We start from the raw sequence: 20,324 nt of genomic DNA on the forward strand, positions 1-20,324 counted from the left end.
TGAATATATTGGAATCGAAAAAATTAGTGGACATTTAATGTATTAAAATGTATTCTACATCCTGGGCATTGTTGTTGACATCCTGGGCATTGGTGTTGACATCCTGGACATTGTTGTTGATATAATCGCTACAATGCAAAGAAATGGAGACCCTTTCGATGATGACCTTTAACATCTCATAATACGTTTAAAGATTTCTTTTTACAAAGAATCTGAATTCCTTCTCAATTACATGGTTCTCATGATTAATTAGTTGTTTTTCTTTTTTCAAAATAAAAATCGATTTTTTTTTTGTTTTGCTTCTGATGAGTTGAGTTGTTCTTTTGTATAATCTAGATTCTAATCACTTTTTAAAAATATTTTATATTATTCTTTGTTGCACGATTAAAGCGATTGGTCAGGTTTACAATTGTTCCATAATAATAATTTATTCCCAAAATTGAGCACATTTTTATTATATGAAAAAATATAAAAAATGTAATACTTAAAAATTATATATATAAAATATATATATATATATATATATATATATATAATTTAATATATATAATTATAGATGTTTATGTGTGTGTGTGTGTGTGTGTGTGTGTGTATTATTTATGTGCGTATATCTTTATATATATTTTTTGGAATTTATTTTTTTTACTTTTGTTAGTTTTAAGAAATCAAGGGGCTCCCTCCTTGATTCTGTTATGATTTAAATTCATACCCGAGGGCTCTTTTAAGAATAGAGTCTGTTCCCTTTATGGCTGCTATCTGTATTTCGTTAGATCTTGGTCTTCCAGGGATTGCTTCTAACAAATTTATGAAGATTCTTTTTTATTAAGCCACTTGCTCCTATCACAAACGGTGTAATGTTTATATGCATACATCCGTGTGTGTATACATATATATGCATATTTATATATGTGTGTGTACATTTATGTGTATATTTTCATAGTTGGTACCCTAACAGGTACTACCACTCCGGGTCAGAGTGGACCTGGGAGCAATGGCAATTAAAGGGTGGCTCCACACTCCCCAAAGCCCGCAAGCTGGGGCCTCACCACTGGATATAGTTTGAGGTCATATCCAGGACCGTGTGTATATATATATATATATATATATATATATATATATATATATATATATAAATGTGTGTGTGTATATACCTACGTGTATGTATTTATTCATATATATATATATATGTGTGTGTGTGTATATACCTACGTGTATGTATTTATTCATATATATATATGTGTGTGTGTATATCTACGTGTATGTATTTATTCATATATATATATGTGTGTGTGTATATCTACGTGTATGTATTTATTCATATATATATATGTGTGTGTGTGTATATCTACGTGTATGTATTTATTCATATATATACATATGTGTGTGTGTATATCTACGTGTATGTATTTATTCATATATATATATATATATATATATATCTGTGTGTATGTATTTATTTATATATATATATATCTGTGTGTATGTATTTATTTATATATATATATATATACCTGTATGTATGTATTTATTTATATATATATATATCTGTGTGTATGTATTTATTTATATATATATATATCTGTGTGTATGTATTTATTTATATATATATATATCTGTGTGTATGTATTTATTTATATATATATATCTGTGTGTATGTATTTATTTATATATATATCTGTGTGTATGTATTTATTTATATATATATATATCTGTGTGTATGCATTTATTTATATATATCTGTGTATATGTATGCATATATATTTATATATATATATATATGTGTGTGTGTGTGTATTTATATATGTATATATTAGCTTGCAGAGTTCGTACGGGAATAAAACCCGGAAGAATCGCATTGTATTTTCATAACTTACTCTCTAGCTCTACTTACGTATTGAGCACTGTTAAATTTAATACTAAGAATAGATAATTAAAATATATCGTTCCATAAGATTTTATATGGACACGTAAATTACACGCATGCATCTGTACACAGATATATAGTATATATAAAAGCATTATATATAAAAGTATTTCTAAAATAAGAATATATGTATATATATATTTCTCTTTTAGTAATATTTTGTAATGATCAAATAGAAATGTGTTCATCTACATAAGTTTCCGAATATATATATGTATATATATATATATATATATATATATATACATATACACACACACACACATATATATATATATATATATATATATATATATATATATATATTATAAGCTATATTTCCTTTTCGATTTTATTGAGCTTTTTACATCTGGCTGAGTTTATTTTACTTGTAAATATTAACTCTTTAATATTTATAATATATTTTAAGTTTACCATTTTGATTACCTTGGTAAACTTATTGTAACTTATATATATATATATATATATATATATATATATATATATATATATATATATATATATATAATGTTATTTCCTTATAATATATACCAAGCTCAATGTAATTACGGAGCAATATAGTAAATGAATGGATGTCAACTGAGTCAAATGAATAGATTAAAAGATTATCAACATTATGAACTTTGGAATATAGACTTTGGCATTCATTCACTTATATATTGCTTCTTAGTATAATATATATATTGCTTCTTAGTATAATATATATATATATATATATATTGCTTCTTAGTATAATATATATATATATATATATATATATATATATATATATAAATTTTCAATTTGGCATATCGACCCTGTTAAACGTTATTGACCTTGTGCCTTTCCTCATCCCCAAACCACCCACTGAACGCAATAAAATTAACGCCACGTGCATGATTTGTATGTGTTCATTGTTGAAAGAAATGCGATTGGTTCCTGATTCGAGGAAAGTATTGAAAAAGAAAATGAAACGACACATAAAATACATAAACGTTTCCAATATTTATCGATTAATTATCCGAACTGTGCGCCTTCGTTCACAGCATTTGCAAACACTTCAGGTTGACTCGCGGCTAATTATAACCACTTATAACCGTGGACGGATTTCAAACTATCATGCGTACACGCAAAAAGAAAAAAAAAAAAAAAAAAGCGGAAAAATAAACGGTCACATATAGATACGGCATAATTATTTGAAAGGAAAAAAGCGCCGTTAAATCCCGATACTTTATCAAATCTTGATCGATCTAATCGAATCTGTCACCGATGAGAAAAAAATGAACTCGCGTAATATTTGCTTTACAGAAAATCAACTCCGATGTTAACCCCAGTAAATGATGACTTGTTTGGCTTTGAAGATGTTAATTTAAAAAACAACATACAATTCTAATATATATGAGTATACAAGCTCTGTCTGAAATTATGGGGGGGGGAGGAGAATCATGCTTCCTGGGTATTCGCACTCGCTGATGGTCTACATATATGACTAAAATATACACATTAACCCATGGGATGTATTGTGACCCCAATTTTGCTTAAGTGCTTATAATTCCTAGTTAAGAACTAATTTCTTTTCCTCTTTCCAAGTACTCTCCTGACTCAGTGTGAGTATAGCGCATATGATATGACGCAGTTTTATCGTAGTTTTCCTTAGAGGTGAATCAGATTGAAAGGCAATGTTTATGTAATGAACTCGTATTTATTTTTCTCTCTATTTCAATTCATGAAAACTTTTTCTCTCCATGATAGGGTGTCCCAAAAGAAGCTGAATCGATCAAATATAAGATGGAACAACAGAAGCAACAAATCCATAAAAAAAATGATTTTAAAGCATCTAGAATGATGTTAGCAAAGTCATCAAAGATCGATACACTACCGATGATATTTATCATAGAGTGGTACTTTTGATCGAATTCACATTTCAAATCCGTCAGCTTCGTTTGGGAGACCCTGTATAATAAATATATATATATATGTATGTATAATATATATATATATATATATATATATATATATATATATATATATATATATATATATATATATATATATATATAGAGAGAGAGAGAGAGAGATGTTATTTGTTTTTGTTTTTGCGATACGTTTTTGAATGAATTCAAATATTTACAAAAGCGCATTTTTACCTAAATGCGAGTTGGGAATAATTTTCTTTTTAACCAACTTGGTACCCCCACATGGGGAGCAACATATATATTGTTTTTAAAATATAATTACCACTGACACGTGTTTCGTCGTCTACGGCTCATCAGGGTGGCTGAATCTAGCGAGATTCGAAATCGGGACCCAACTATATATATATATATATATATATATATATATATATATATATATATATATATATATATATACCAAAAGATGGGATAGATGAAAAGAAAGGGAAATGAAAAAGATGTTTATTATCTTCAAAGACCTCACTTGTCCTCTCCCCGCTTATGACTCCCACCCAGGTTACATTCTAACTTTATAAACGAAATAGGAAAATGTTTTTGTTTGAAATATCAGTTCTCGACGGTAATTCTTGGCCTGAAGACGTAGTCCCCAACGCGGGTGATTACAGAAACATGTATGCACATATGTAGCCATTAATGTTTGTATATATAAATTTAATATACCTGCTCTGTTCATTCATTGAGCACTCTTTGGAAGACACATGTTGTTTCATTGGATGTACTTCTAGGAAACTAAACTCTACTGGCTATATATATATATATATATATATATATATATATATATATAGTTGAACGTCAAAAAAACAAGATTATTTTTGCACCAACCTAATATTAAAAAATAACACAAACTAGGGGTATCCTGTGTGTATTTTTAAATAAATGTGATCTACATCTAAGATTTTTAAACTTCTTCCTTAGTTTTATAATTTATTTTATTGTATTATTTTACATTAATATAAACAAACTATGAATGATTCAAACTGTAGATATATGCTGAACCAGCAGGATAATTATATTTAACAAAATAACAATATAAACATGTATTGTTGTGTATAAACACCTCATCGAATTACCCATATTTGGAACACCCAGGTGACTAACGCAGGGTTAAATCACTCAATTACGTCAGTAATTTAATATTTCTTATATAAATTATTAGTAAAATTTCTAATGACCAAAAGAAAGAAAATATTCCGCGTTGACATTTTATTGTAAAATGTAGGATTATTTCCGAATTAATTCCATGCAGCGGTTGGTGTTAATTAATAACGGCCCCCCCCCCCAAAAAAAAGAAACACTTATGGATTTTAACGTGTGCTGCAACTGTCAGGAAGTAATAACGTATAGAATATTCTAACAAATAATTACGATATATATATATATATATATATATATATATATATATATATAATAAAAGTGGACGTGTCTGTTTGTGTTTGTGTACATTTTCCTACGCAATTTTCAGTCTACAGACTCGAAATTTGATATACACGGTACTGAGATTTGGGAAAATCTGTGTAATCCGTTTTGGGCAAGGAATTTTGCTGTTAAGGGGGCAAAGTTCAATGATTTGACCTTTGAGAACTCTACCAAAGTCCTGCGCCAATTTTGGGTCTAAAGGCTTGAAATTTTAGATATAAGTTACTTAGACATGGATCTAAATTAATAACTTGATTTGAGCCCAAAATAATTAATGTTAAGGGTCATAATAGGGGTCAAATTAAAAAAAATTGACCGTTTTTTCTCCTCAACATACACCCCCAAACACCCAGGCATACTAATATATATATATATATATATATATATATATATATATATATATATATATATATATATACACATTTCTGTGGAAATATATATTCTTATGATATATACCAATACTTATTTTAGAAGCTCAATATAATTACAGAGCAATATAGTGAATAAATGACAAAAAAACTATATTCCAAATTTCATGATGTTGACCATCTTATAATTTATTCCTTCAATTCAGTTGACTTATGCCATTCTTGACAGTATCTGTTTCGTAGCGCAAAATCAATCACTAAATTATTATATCAATCAGTGAATCTATTTTGCCCTTAACTTTTTTTTCTAAAATTCCAAATGGCGTAATGGAAACATATTATAAGGTATTTACAACTTCTCTTCCAATTTTCGGATTTTTATTCATGTCAAAACGCACTTTATTTCCTTTTGCCGGATTGATTGTTGCTATTTCTTCTGAGTTAAGGGCATAATAGATTCACTGATTGATATAATAATTAAGTGATTGATATTGCGCTACGAAACAGATACTGTCAAGAATTGTAAAGTAGAGAGCCTCCTACTCCAGTAGTTTCTTCCTCAGAACCGCTAGACTTTGGAATTCCCTTCCGGGTCCCTGCTTACCCAACTGTACTGACATGCAGAAGTTCAAGTGTAACGTGAACCGACATTTTGCTGCCCAACTCCTTACACAGTATCCCTGATGCTTATGTCCCTGATAGTAGGCCCCTACAACAAAGTGGCAATGTACCTTGTTTGGGGAGAAAATGTAATAAAATATTTAAAAAAAAACAAAAGAAAACTAAGATGTCTTCTGTTGCACGAGTTTATATTCAGAAGCGTCAAATAAACACATAAATAACATATTGACAGGAAAGATAAACACATAAATAAACACATAAATAAACACATAAATAACATATTGACAGGAAAGATAAACACATAAATAAACACATAAATAACATATTGACAGGAAAGATAAACACATAAATAAACACATAAATAACATATTGACAGGAAAGATAAACACATAAATAAACACATAAATAAACACATAAATAACATATTGACAGGAAAGAACCCTACAAAAAAATATTCTCAAGATGTGAGCAAAGAATATATTTATTCAACAAGAGATCGATAGCGATCATTCCGTTAATTATTTATTCGTTTTTGTCAGCCGTCTGTGTCAGGATCAGATCGATATATTGATTATTTTCACATCTTTGGAAAAGTAAAATCGATTATTTCTTTCATTTTATTTTGTTGTTTTTACGGATTTTCTTTTATTTTGGGGAATTTCACTTTGGTTGACATATCTAAACTCTAACATCCGTATAAAATTGAGAAGACTTGTCGGCGCATGCGATACATTGAATGTCGACTTTTCTAAAGCGTATGATTTGTCCTATTCTAAAATATTAGAAAAACAAAGGCAAAAAAAACATCGCTTTTAAAATAGTCGAATTCAGCGTTGTTTTCTCTTTTTTAAAACCCGACTCCATTTCATAAGCATTTTGGATCTTGCTGGAAGCTATATAGAATTCTAAATCAGCTTTGAAAACATTTTTCTTATTTCATTTCGAGGTTGCCGTTTTTTTTTTGTTTTTTTTTTTGTCTGTTTGTTTTGTTTTTTTGATAAAGTGCAGAACTGACTTCGCAATCTAGTGGGTGGTGTTTTCTTCCGATCTCTGCAGTCCCTTTCACACAAAAGAGCTGTTTCTAGCCTCTAGCCTCTGTCGTTATATTCCTTGTGGATTTCTAACTGAGCCCCAATCCCTGGTTCCTATCTTGTGAAAAAATCACAGTAATAATAGATCTGGATAGGATCACGGCAAAGAACCTGTGTATCTCTCTCTATCTGTAAAGAGAGAGGGGGGGGGTAAAGAGAACTTTCACAATTTTTCTTTCCTAGAACATTCTATCTGTGAAAAAAATTCCACGAGTCTGCTTCGTCATCGACTATAGCATAGTTCTCTTCGAATTCAATGTAAGCAAATATCTTTCGAGCTCGCCTCTTTGAAGATCAGACTCTTAAGTTATCTTTGCTAAAGACATTTCCTCTGAAGAGATGAATCATGCAATGAAAATCCATGGACTAAGGAAATAACTTTTAATTCCGTTTATTCCTTGCTTCAAATAGTACATTTTTGTTTAAAATTCCTATATTTTTACTGCAAAATTTTAATTATAAATCATATATATGTGCGCGCGTGTATATATATATATATATATATATATATATATATATATATATATATATATATATATATACGCGCATATACACACACGAACAGTGGACATATGGTGAGGATGTTAGACAGTCGACTCCCCAAACAACTTCTTTATGGCGAGCTCGCCAAGGGAAGACACCTGGCACAAAAGTCTAACATCAGATTCAAAGATTGTTTGAGGTCCACCTTCAAAAAATGTGAGATGGATGAAAGAACCTGGGAGAGTCTTGCTTTGGATTGTGGAGAGTGGAGAAGGGCCTTGCGGGGAGGTGTGGGCAAGTTTGAGGCTGATCGAACCCAGTACGAGCGGCTGAAGCGCGAAATCCGGAAAGGGAGGGTGAAAGGAGCCGTGGATGAGCGGAGGCGCCAAATTAGTTTGGAGTGTGAGGTGTGCGGAAGATTATGTCTGAGCAGAGCTGGGCTGATGATCCACCAGACTACTCATCGGCGAAGTGAGACACAAAGCAGTCTTGTGTTTCCAGAGCTAACCTGTGTCAACTGCGGGCGGACGTACAAAACAGCAGGTGGTTTGAAGCGGCATTTGATTATACATAGAAGAGAACATCAAGAACGTGCTGTTAGTGGCGCACATGTCTGCACAATGTGTGCCAAGTAATGCCAGAGTTTGGCAGGGCTTAAAAGCCACCTTCGTGCGGCCCATCACTAAATGTTTTCGTGTTTCTGTATACCTTTTTTGTGCTATATCAAGTAATGGCAATGTTCGAAAACGAATTTGCTGCCATCATATATATATATATATATATATATATATATATATATATAGCAAGGATATATGATGTTGCTCGGTATGTAATGGGGATCAACGAATATTCTGTACTTCCAATACTTTTGTCACCGCACTCTGTGAAATAACCCATTTTCCCATCAAATCGATAAATTGCCAACTCTAGTCAGTGACCGACTATGGTACACCAAAATGAAGCTTCACGTGCCTCCTCGAAGTGACTTACTCCACAACACACCATAGTTTTCATTGCACTGTAGAGAACCTTCTGTTAATTTTATGAACTTATTTTTTATATAATGACTTGAATAAATATTTAAAATACAAAAGTCAAATATCAACGTTTGATTGTGCTCTAAACACTAGCATTCATTTTGTCTTATCAAAGAACCGAGCTCTTCTGTTTGTGCAGTGATAAAACTTCTCATATGCACTTGCGATGTTAGGCTGTATAAGAGTGTTTTTTCGATTATCGATTTTCAATACTCCTCGGAGACATTCCGATACAAAACCTATTTCAGAACACTTCCAAACACATGAAATACATTTGTGTTAAATTTCTTCAAGGATGGCTCAACCGGCTTGGAGTCTATAGGGAACGAACGAACACACACACACACACACACACACACACACACACACACACACACACACACACACACATACACACACACACACGAGGGACGTTCCAAAAGTAATTTCTCCTTTTTTAATCCTCTCGAATGGATCAGAGGTAATTGAAAATTATATGGTTATGATGACTAAACTTATGCATTCATAAACTTAAAGTGTCATCTTTCTGTTGTAGATATTGACGGTGTACACAATAAAGCGCGCTCCGGACGCACATGCACAGCCACTAAAATATCGCTGGCAAAATGCATAGAAAAGGGCGGTGACTATGTAGAAAAATAAATTCTGGGGCATAAAAAGGTTGCTCAGTTTATTGGTACCACTCGTCTTCGTAGCTTTTTAACTTTCTAGAGTTGAAAAATAGGATGGCGTACCTTTTAAATGACTCGTGTGTATATATATATATATATATATATATATATATATATATATATATATATATATATATATATTGTGTACAGAACGTTGTTAGATGAGACAAATCATTGGTACCGTCGGTTTCAAGCCCGAAATTAAGGACCGTTTAAGGTATCCTTATCAAGCTCTCTTCAGCCAAGCAGACGAATATTGGCTGAAGAGAGCTTGATAAGGATACTTTAAACGGTTCTTATTATCGGGCTTGAAACCGACGGTACCAATGATTTGTCTCATCTAACAACTTTCTCTACACAAAATATAAATACGCTATCACATTTCGGATTTTCCCTTTAATTGAGCACTCTGCTGGATTTCTTTTTCCAAAAAAACTAATCATATATATATATATATATATATATATATATATATATATATTGATTTGTTATATAATGTATGTTTTTATTTGTGTATTGTGTTGTGCCTGTGTTTTACGGGCAATGCTAATATAATCATGTTTAAAAGCCAGTTTTACTGGATCAGAATCAAAGTACAATTTCGACAATTGTAATCGGACAAATGACTCCACCCAACGACTGGCGAATTACTCGATGTGGGGTTGTTCGTGGAGAAGAACATTCAACGTGTTTCTCCCTCCCCCTATCGACGCTGGGGAAGCACTGCTTTGTTGAACGACTGCTCTCGAATTAACAATGGCTGTAAATCCGTCAATATTCGATTTCTGAACCGCACCCATTATTTTGACTCAGTCTATTAAACTGCAGACGTAAATAAATAGCATTTGTCAAAAGCGGTTTCGTTATCTATATTTCTTACCAAACAGATCTGCAAATATGTAACCAAACATGTTCGTATAAATAAAAATGTGCACACATATAAAACATTTATTTATTGAGGAATTTTCTATAAACATTCAGGATCCTCTGAATTTTTACTTCGTGGTTGTAAATTTGATTGGATTACTATTATATATATATATATATATATATATATATATATATATATATATATAAACTTCTAAAATGCACTTGCATATATATATATATATATATTTATATATATTATTCAGAATAATATATATATATATATTATTCAGAATAATATATATATATATTATTCTGAATAATATATATATATATATATATATATTATTCAGAATAATATATATATATATTATTCAGAATAATATATATATATATTATTCAGAATAATATATATATATATATATATATATATTATTCTGAATAATATATATATATATATTATTCAGAATAATATATATATATATATATTATTCAGAATAATATATATATATATATATATTATTCAGAATAATATATATATATATATTATTCAGAATAATATATATAGTTTATTAGATATCTACATTACAACGAGCACCGTTTTCTTTTATTTTAATTGTATTAATGAACTTGTGTTACGAAATAGATACTGTCAAGAATTGTAAATGTCAACTGAATTAGAGGAATAAATTGTAAGATGGTCAACATCATGAAATTTGGAACAGATATTTGTCATTTATTCATTATCTGCTCTGCAATTACATTGAGCTTCTTAAATAATGATTGGTATGTATCAAAAACAAATAGAAGTGAATAAAAAATATTTCCACAGAATTATATATATATATAAGAGGCTGAATAAAGTTCGGTATAGACGGTCATTGGCCGATTCCCTTTGTGTTGGATTTGAAACCGACGGTATCAATGTTTTTCTGGTCTTTTGTAACAATATCATGCTCTCATATTGTATTTTGTTCATAATCGCGCACTTTGCTGGGGTTCTCTCCAACAAACCATAACCCCCCCCCACACACATATATATATATATATATATATATATATATATATATATATATATATATATATGGTGTAATTATTTTATCTTTATCTTTCATTTGCTATTTCTTGATGCAACTATTGATTTTAAAACCACGTTCGCATTTTATTAATTATAAAAATGTACATTTTCGTGAAAACAAACTAATAACTATTTTTTTCTTTTTATTTTATAGGTCCGTTTCGCACTGGAATTCATTGAAGTATTAATTCAAATACCAAAACAGCCGCTTAACATTTTACGCCAAACCAAGTTCCGCCATTTTGTATGAAAAATATTAAAGGCAGAAATAAAGAAGACAACATTCAACGGAATACGAAAGAGAATAAACAAAAAACAAACAAAAAAAACTTTCTGGTCATGTTTGATGAAAGCGGTGCCCGTAAAATGGAGAGGAGCATTCCACGTTCGTCGTCCCTTCTCGTCAAGAAGGAAGGGAACAGACACTCACCTCCTCGCCATAACGATCACCCGAAAGCAGAACTCACCTTCTCCATCGAGAAAATTATGGAGCTCCCACCTTCAAAGAAAAACGAAAAAACCGACACGCATGCGTCGTCATTTTCGTCAGCATCCTCACTCTCTTCTTTATCATCGCTATCTTCATCTTCATCATCGTCGTCATCGTCTTCTCCGACATCGTCGTCCCCGTCCACGTTGGGACCAGCGAACTATAGCAACCAGAGAGATGCCCATCTTACAAACAGCAGTGAGCCACATAGCAACAACAGCCCTAACAAATTGACGAATAACACCAGCAAGTCGCAATCCAAGAATGCCGGATCGTTCTGGATGCCGACACCTGTATTCAACCCTAATCCGATAACAACGCAGCCGTACGCCAGCATTTTATTCAACGCCGATTTGCAGAGGCGAGCGGGTTTTAGTCTGCTCGGAAATTCCGAATTCCGTGGGGATCCGATTATTTACGCCCCCTACCTGCATCCGGCCTTTCCCTTGCCACGAAACCCCAATACAAACGAATATCACACTCAACTATTACGTCAGTTCCCATTTTTGTCGTTCAACTCCAGTTCTATGCGTAAGGGCAGCAATTTAGAAGCTCATAACATGCTAAAGAATTCAAGCTTTCAAGGGCTGCATCAGACGCTATCAAAATATCCATCTCATTATGACAAGGGTCTGTCAATGGATAGTTCGATCAGTGGTTATTTAGGAAAGAGCTCAAATTTCAACAACGGGATTAGCGGTAACATTGGTTGCAGCGCTAACGATGCAAACAGCGGCGGTGGAAGTAGTACTGGCAATAGCATATGGAAGCATACGCAGAGTCTTTCTGGTATCAACCAGTGTTCAATGGGCGTGCGGAAATCATTGCTTGACTCTGGCAATACCTACAGCGAACCAGTCAGCATGGCGCTCGCACTATCATCCGGTTCTAACAACGCGAAACTTTTGGATAGCAATATGAACAAGCGCGAAAACAATACAAGCGGAATGAACGTTAATTTATCAGGTTCGGCAGACGATCTCCGATCGACGAAAAACCCGTTGGTCGTTAACACGTCAGACAGCGAACTGGTGTCGCCCACGGATCTCACTTCGGCCAGTAGCAACGGTAGCAACTCGCCTATTGTGGTTGGGCGACCGTCGACGACCACCAAAAAGAGCAGCTTAAAAACACAAAAGACTTTCACATGTCCAGAGTGTGGGAAGATTTTTAACGCGCATTACAATCTAACCCGACACATGCCGGTGCATACGGGGGCCCGACCATTCATTTGCAAGGTGTGCGGGAAGGGCTTCCGACAGGCTAGTACCCTGTGCCGTCATAAGATCATCCACACGTCGGAGAAACCGCACAAGTGCTCCACCTGCGGCAAGGCGTTCAACAGGAGCTCGACGCTCAACACACACATGCGCATTCACCAAGGTTACAAGCCGTTCGTTTGCGAATTCTGCGGTAAAGGATTCCATCAGAAGGGCAACTACAAGAATCACAAACTGACTCATAGTAGCGAGAAGCAATACAAGTGTAACGTGTGCAACAAGGCCTTTCACCAGATCTACAACCTCACGTTTCATATGCACACTCATAACGAGAAGAAGCCCTTCACCTGCCAGATCTGCGGGAAGGGTTTCTGCCGGAACTTCGATCTGAAAAAGCACATGCGCAAGTTACACGAAGGGGCCACCATGCCCTCTTCGTCTTCGGCGTTTGTCGGGGGCGCCAGCGCTGGGAGAAGCACGAACGGTAACGTTATTGTTGACGACACCGGCGGCCTGATGCCGTCACCGGGTAGTGGTGGTGGTAGCGGTGTCCACGGCGGAGGCGGGTCAAATGGCGCTGGCTCTTCAGGCAGACCGCACGCTCATCACCACCATTCGCACCATGGTCACCTTCACCATCAGAACCTGGGCCCAGGCTCAGCCGGTACTAGCGGGATGCTAGCAGCCGCGGCTGCTGCCCAGTCGTCTCTTTCGTCACAGGCTGCAGTGTTCTTCTCTCGACCTACGGCGCTCCTCACTCAAAACAATATGACTTGTCATAGCTCCTTGCTCTCCCCTCTAGTTCTCAATTCGTCGGCCACATTATTACATAAGATCACGTCTATGATGTAAATTTTAACCGAGCACGACGAATGCAGGGTCAAATTCAAATACAATTAAAAACCAATTAAAGACAATCAAATAAAGCATTGCAATTTATAAACAATTTAACTATTAATGCAACTTGGAAATGTTAATCACATTTATTTACAAAATTATATCGATAAATATTTCACAACTCTGTTCTTTAAACATTAAGATATTTAATACCGCAATCTATTTAAAAAAATACAGACACAGACTTCTAATAATAATGAGTCTAAAATACATTAAATTTAAATATTCACTTTTGAATATAAAGTTTTATAAAAACCAATGGTGATAACTTTTAATGTTCCAAACTAATCCAATTAAAAATATTAGATACATTTTAAAATAACAATCATTTTAATTCAATGAATTGCAGTTTTACCCATTAAAATGCAGTGCTCATTAAAATATAATTAAATTATAAAAAAGAGTATTTATTTAAAAAAGATGAAGTAAAATTCATAAAATTCTTTTGTGATGATTTTTTTGTGCTTGAGTTTATCTTTTTAGGGCGTTCGTCCGAGACAAGAGGCAAGTATTGATGCGGTGTTCCTCCCCCCCCCCCCGCTATTGATACGAAAATATTTGTGGTTTTGTTGTTGTTGTACATCTTTTGGGCTGTATCACAGTAAGAACGTTGGCCCAAAATCCAATCAAACACTTTGGGAAAAGTAAACAAACATTATAGTTGCAGAGATTTTCGCTCTGTGTGAACCGAGAGACGAAACACGGAGCAACATAAATAAATGCTAAGTTGTTGTGCATCTTTTCGGTTGTGTCACAGTAAGAATGTTGGACCAAAATCTAATCAGTAAAATTTTGGGAAAAGTAAACACAAGCATTGCAGATGCGCAGATGTTTTCGTTCTGCGTGAACCGAGAGACGAAACACGGGACAACATAAATATAATATAATCATAAAAAAAAGGAAAAATAACGTGATCTATATATGGTGACAAATGGACTTTTCCAGCACAAACAAGACACGAAGACTTGTGGAAAATGTATAAAAAAATTGATATAATTTTAATCTATTTAATATTATTTATTCTCATTGTACATTAAGTTTTTTTTTTTGTTTTTTTTTAAACATATCAAACGCTAAAAAATTCTAAACGAGCAGAAACCACTCGTTGTTTGTTTGTCTATAAAGATTGTTGCTTTATGAACTTTATAAAGTAAAAATTGTAAAAGGAAGAACCAGAAACGGAAACGGAAACAATGAACTGAGAAAATAAAAAATAAAAACGAAACACGAAACAAATTAAAGCCAAATATAATAATAATAATAATAATAAAAACTCTTTTAAAAATAATGTAAATGGTTTTATTTTTAAAATTAAAACAAGACAAACTTTTAACATGTCAGAATATTGCCAAGGACGAACTTTTATCAATTGACTATACGGACACTGATATTTTATTTTATTTTTTTTTTTACTTACGTTCACAACTGAGAAGGCATATAGTCTTTTGGGCGTAAGGAGCTACTATTTGGGATCATACCTAGGAAAGATTAACAAGATGTTGGTTTACATTACATTTAAACTTCTGCATATCTATATTGTCGGGGAAGCAGGTAGCAAAAAGGGAATTCCAAAATCAAGCTGTTCGAGACAAGAAACTATTAGAATAGAAATCTTTCGAGTATTTAGGAACATCAACAGTGAAGGGGAGTGATTTTGTTGCTACGCGAGTTTGTCGAGGATATGTAAGACGAGGCTGCACAAGTGCAACGAGTTCATCAGAGCACATTCCATTAAAATACTTGTAAAACAGGCACAGAGATGCAACATTGCGGCGATGGGACAGGGGTTGGAGCTTAGTTGACAAAGAATTAAGAATAATCTCTGAAATTGTTTTTTTTTTCCCCGATAATTTTTTTCTGGAAAATATACGATTTGGTAGCTTCCTTCATACGAGTCATGATTACGTTTTCCAATATGATTTTATTTTATCCTGTATTTTTTATTCTCTGACCAAAGATCTTACCAAATTATTGCAGCTAACATAATTATAATTAATAAAGCATTTTTTTTGTTTGTTTTAAATAATGGGATTTGAATGTCTTTTTCAACAATGTTATCCAACTTTGCAAAATACCAAGCAGAACGGTATCACATTTGAACAGTATTTGCCTACCCCCGATGTCTTTTATATGGTTAGTTCCCAGTAGAGTACGCGACGCTGCACAACCGGGGATATTTGCAAAAAATAAAAAGTAAAAATACACAAAATTTCGTGCTGACACTCGGTGTAATACTACAAAGTTTATTTTCGTATTCCTTTTGTAGGTGAAATTAAAGATGTGCTTTTTGGAAAGAAGATCTTCTATATATAGATATGTATTTTGCGACGTCATACAAATAGAAAAAAACAATCTCAAACGCATGAACGCTGCGGTTGCTGATAAATGCTTGAACTCTCAGTGAAAATGTTGATTTCATAAATGAAAGTTTAAAGGTTGAATTTAGCCATTTTTTTTTATTAAAAGCCAAAATTATGAAAAAACTCTGACATTTTGTGCAATTTTAAAAAAATGTTTTCTTTCAAATAAGTTATTTTTTAATGTTTTATCTACTTGTATTGAGTAGGTCCAACGAATGAACAACCCTTGTGTTATAAACCACAAATATTAAACACTTAAATAAAAAATATATTTGATAAACTTCTATGGATATAAAGAGAGGAAAAAAAAATGAAGAATGCTAAAAGCGTTAAATAGAAGTTGACCATTTATTGCATTTCTTAGAAGTAATTAATCCTCATCGTGACGTTTCTGAATTTTTGAGATGACGATTGCTTATACTTAATATTTGGATTCATCGGACTACTGTTCTCATCTTGAGTGTGATTTGCATTACATTCCATACACATGGAGAAGGTCAGAGGTTACATCGACCGAAACGTTATGAAAAAAATCACACTCAAGATGAGAACAGTAGTTCGATGAATCCAAATAATACGAATACTAACCCTATTTTTCGTATTTATGTGCAAAGTTTGAAACCTTGAAACCCACACAGAAAATCTCGTTGATTTTATTGCAAGAGAAAAAAATGTCGCAGAATTGACACTTGTTTATACAACAGACGTAGCCGGAATCGATCGAATATTTTACACTTGTATATCGATTTCACAGTGATAACCCTAACCCTGATTTTCTAGTAAATTCTGAAATTTACGGGAGTCTGAACTGCTGGAGAAGCTGAAATATTAAAATAATTTGAAACAAGGTTTTTCTAGCATAATAAACAGGAATCATTATCCAGAACGATTAAAACAAACGTCAAGATGATTCTTCACTGGATAGATGAGCTTCCACATACAATTGACACAGCTAGAGGAGGGACAAAGAAAGTCTTACTTTTTCTGTATTTAGAATCCACCTGAAAATGTCAGTCAGAATCCCGGTCGCTGATTGGTCTCTCCATTCTATTCATTTTGGAGCACCAACAATGGCGGCATTAAGAGGAGAACAAAGGATAAGATTATTTTTTCCCCTGTTTAGGGTGATTGTTTTTACCTTTTATCCCTTCCCGACAGCTTTTTTTAGCAATTAACTGCATATATATATATATATATATATATATATATATATATATATATATATATATACTTAATAATGCATCTTTATTGAAAGAAAATGTAATCGATATGTAGATGCTGATTTAGGAGAACGTGTTTATCAAACAAATGTCATTTACATTTACAATAGTAAATATAAGCCCTATATATATATATATATATATATATATATATATATATGTAATCTACAGGCGGACATAAATATAAGTTTCGAATACATAAACATGACTACAGTGTACATTTATAACGTGTATATACAGACATTATGTACACATTAATAATAATTTCGAAATCCACTGTGAAAAAGATTTTTTGGTTTTCTTTTGGGTCCTTGTTGAGAATTGGGTCAGAAACTGAACAGCATATGTCGTTAAGTTTTACGAGTTTTACAAAACGTCTACGACTTTTCCCGAAAAAATAAAATGAAGACGAACATGTGATCGGTTAGTATTTTATAAAATTAACCGATCACATGTTCGTCTGTGGAACACAATGCTATGGAGCTGGTTCCCAGCTGACTACAACATAGTCATATTCTAGTCAAACGTAAACAGATTCCTAAAGGGCGGTTCAAGTTATTTTAAATTTACTGTATGTGTGAAACGGCATCAATTATACTTGGGCTTAACCGGCTTCCCCCGAATGAGGAAGTTCTATGGGAGTATAAAATACACAAAAGATCCCCAGTCGCATTTATATCCCCATTAGGGGAGATGACGACGTTAAGTTTTTGCAACTCTTGCAGGGGGGGTGTAGACGTCGTCCTACATTCAGCGCCTGGAATTCTCATTTTAGTACTGACCAGGCTCAGCATTGCTTAACTTCGGTAATCTGACGGGAACCGGTGTGTCAACGTAATTATGGCGTATATTTTAAATTTATTGGGATACTGACACTTGTGGCGTTCCGTTTGCTTTGCGAGGGTCCTTTATTTTCCATTCATAGGTTTCATAAACTAGGTCTAAAATTGCTGAACCGAATATACAATTTTTCGTTATCTCTATCATAACTGTTTCCACTTCACTTCCGGTCGACCCTACCCATATTAAGCATGTTTATTTTCTAAATAACGTTATCTCGAAAAAAAACAAAACTTTCTTAACATTGAGAAGGGTCCTTCTTTACCTATTCTATACTTTCACCTAACAATTTAATAAACATAGCTTAGCGTACAAAAGTCCAATAAAAAACAAACTGGCAACCGGAAGCGAGGTGAAAACACTAATTGTAAAGATAACTCAATTTTGTTAACACATATGAAATTCATGTGGAGATAGTATTTGGTAAATGGTCGGATGTGACACAAGGTCGAGCATGTAAAACTGATGCTTAAACTATAATGATGATGGCGTATAAAGCTTAAGCAAAAACATTACCCAGAAAAAATATATATCCACACATGTATAAAAATTTTAATAAGATAACTAAAAGGAATGGAGGGGTACAGTTTGAGCAGTTTAATCCGGGTGGATTAAATAAAGGTTACAATTCGAAATGTCTAGAATGTGTTCTATGTCAGCTGACGCATAGTAGAAATTATCTCAAATTAAAAACAAACAAACAAACAAAAATCGTGGACAATGTAAACTTTGCGAATTTTGTCGTTAATGACTCAGATTTTAAGAAGGGGCTCCTTTTTTATTTTTTTTTATTTTTCTGTTTTTACTGATGCCACAAACATCGAATGCACATGGGTAAAGGAACGGTATGCGTTATTATTGTATACTTATTAAGTTTTTTTTTCAATCCAAAATCGGACGTGTATTTCCGCAGAAATTATTGCTCGAATCATTCACGTTAAAAATAAAAAAAAGAAAATATCTACATTAAAAATAATGCACCAAAGACAACTTATATAATTATTTCAACCTGTAAAAAAAAAAAACAATCAAATTAACCAGATGTAAAATAAACAATCAAATTAACCAGGTGTAAAAAAAATCAAATTAACCAGGTGTAAAAAAATCAATTAACCAGGTGTAAAAAAATAAACAATGACATCCGTTTCAGTTTATGTACAAATTTTAACAAAAAAAATGTAAAATATAACAATGTACAGAGAAAATAAATTCTGCAACGACAAGATGGCGAAATAAAAAATGAAAAGACTTTTTTTCAATACAAGAAAAAAAAACTCGCTTTGTATTTTATTCTGACGTAACAAAATAACAGAATATACAAAAACATGTTTTGTGTAATTTGAATTGTAATTTTGTGCTATCAAGAATCGAAAACATAAAAAATGCATATATATAATTTATATACATTGTATATAGGTATGTATATATGTGAATTAAACTGTTTATATTTGTCTTTGTTTTTTTTAATTTTATTTTGTGAAATTTTTTTGTTTTTGCTTTCTTTCTCGTTAACATGGTTGAAAAATATCGATATAAGCTTCGGAAATGCGAATTACGACAGAAATATAATATTTTACCATTTTAGACGTTCCTGCTGTTAGACAAATCTATATTTACGCCAGCCCCTTGTTGCTATAGTGATTGACCAAATGAAATTCGTTTATTTATTTCCCTTCAATCTCTCCTTCACTACACTGTTACTACTACTACTACTACTACTACTACTAAGCTCTTAACTCTAGCCTATTATTTTTTAATAAAAGTTTTCTTATCGTTCGCACTTCAC

At 32.7% G+C, this 20,324-nt stretch overlaps 1 protein-coding gene across 1 annotated transcript in view; it reads left to right on the forward strand.

Moving 5' to 3' along the window:
• Positions 1-17,704, forward strand: part of LOC145256316 (uncharacterized) — a 100,460-nt gene extending 82,756 nt beyond the window's left edge. The window contains exon 2 of the mRNA XM_080115047.1: positions 11,666-17,704. Within this exon, the coding sequence (XP_079971173.1) occupies positions 11,758-14,073 (2,316 nt within the window). The 5' untranslated portion in view covers positions 11,666-11,757 and the 3' untranslated portion in view covers positions 14,074-17,704. The remainder of the gene's footprint in view (positions 1-11,665) is intronic.
• Positions 17,705-20,324: the final 2,620 nt, after the last annotated feature.

Source organism: Euprymna scolopes, chromosome 32, assembly GCF_053919585.1.
Source record: "Euprymna scolopes isolate OS-2025 chromosome 32, ASM5391958v1, whole genome shotgun sequence".
Taxonomy (NCBI): Eukaryota; Metazoa; Mollusca; class Cephalopoda; order Sepiida; family Sepiolidae; genus Euprymna; species Euprymna scolopes.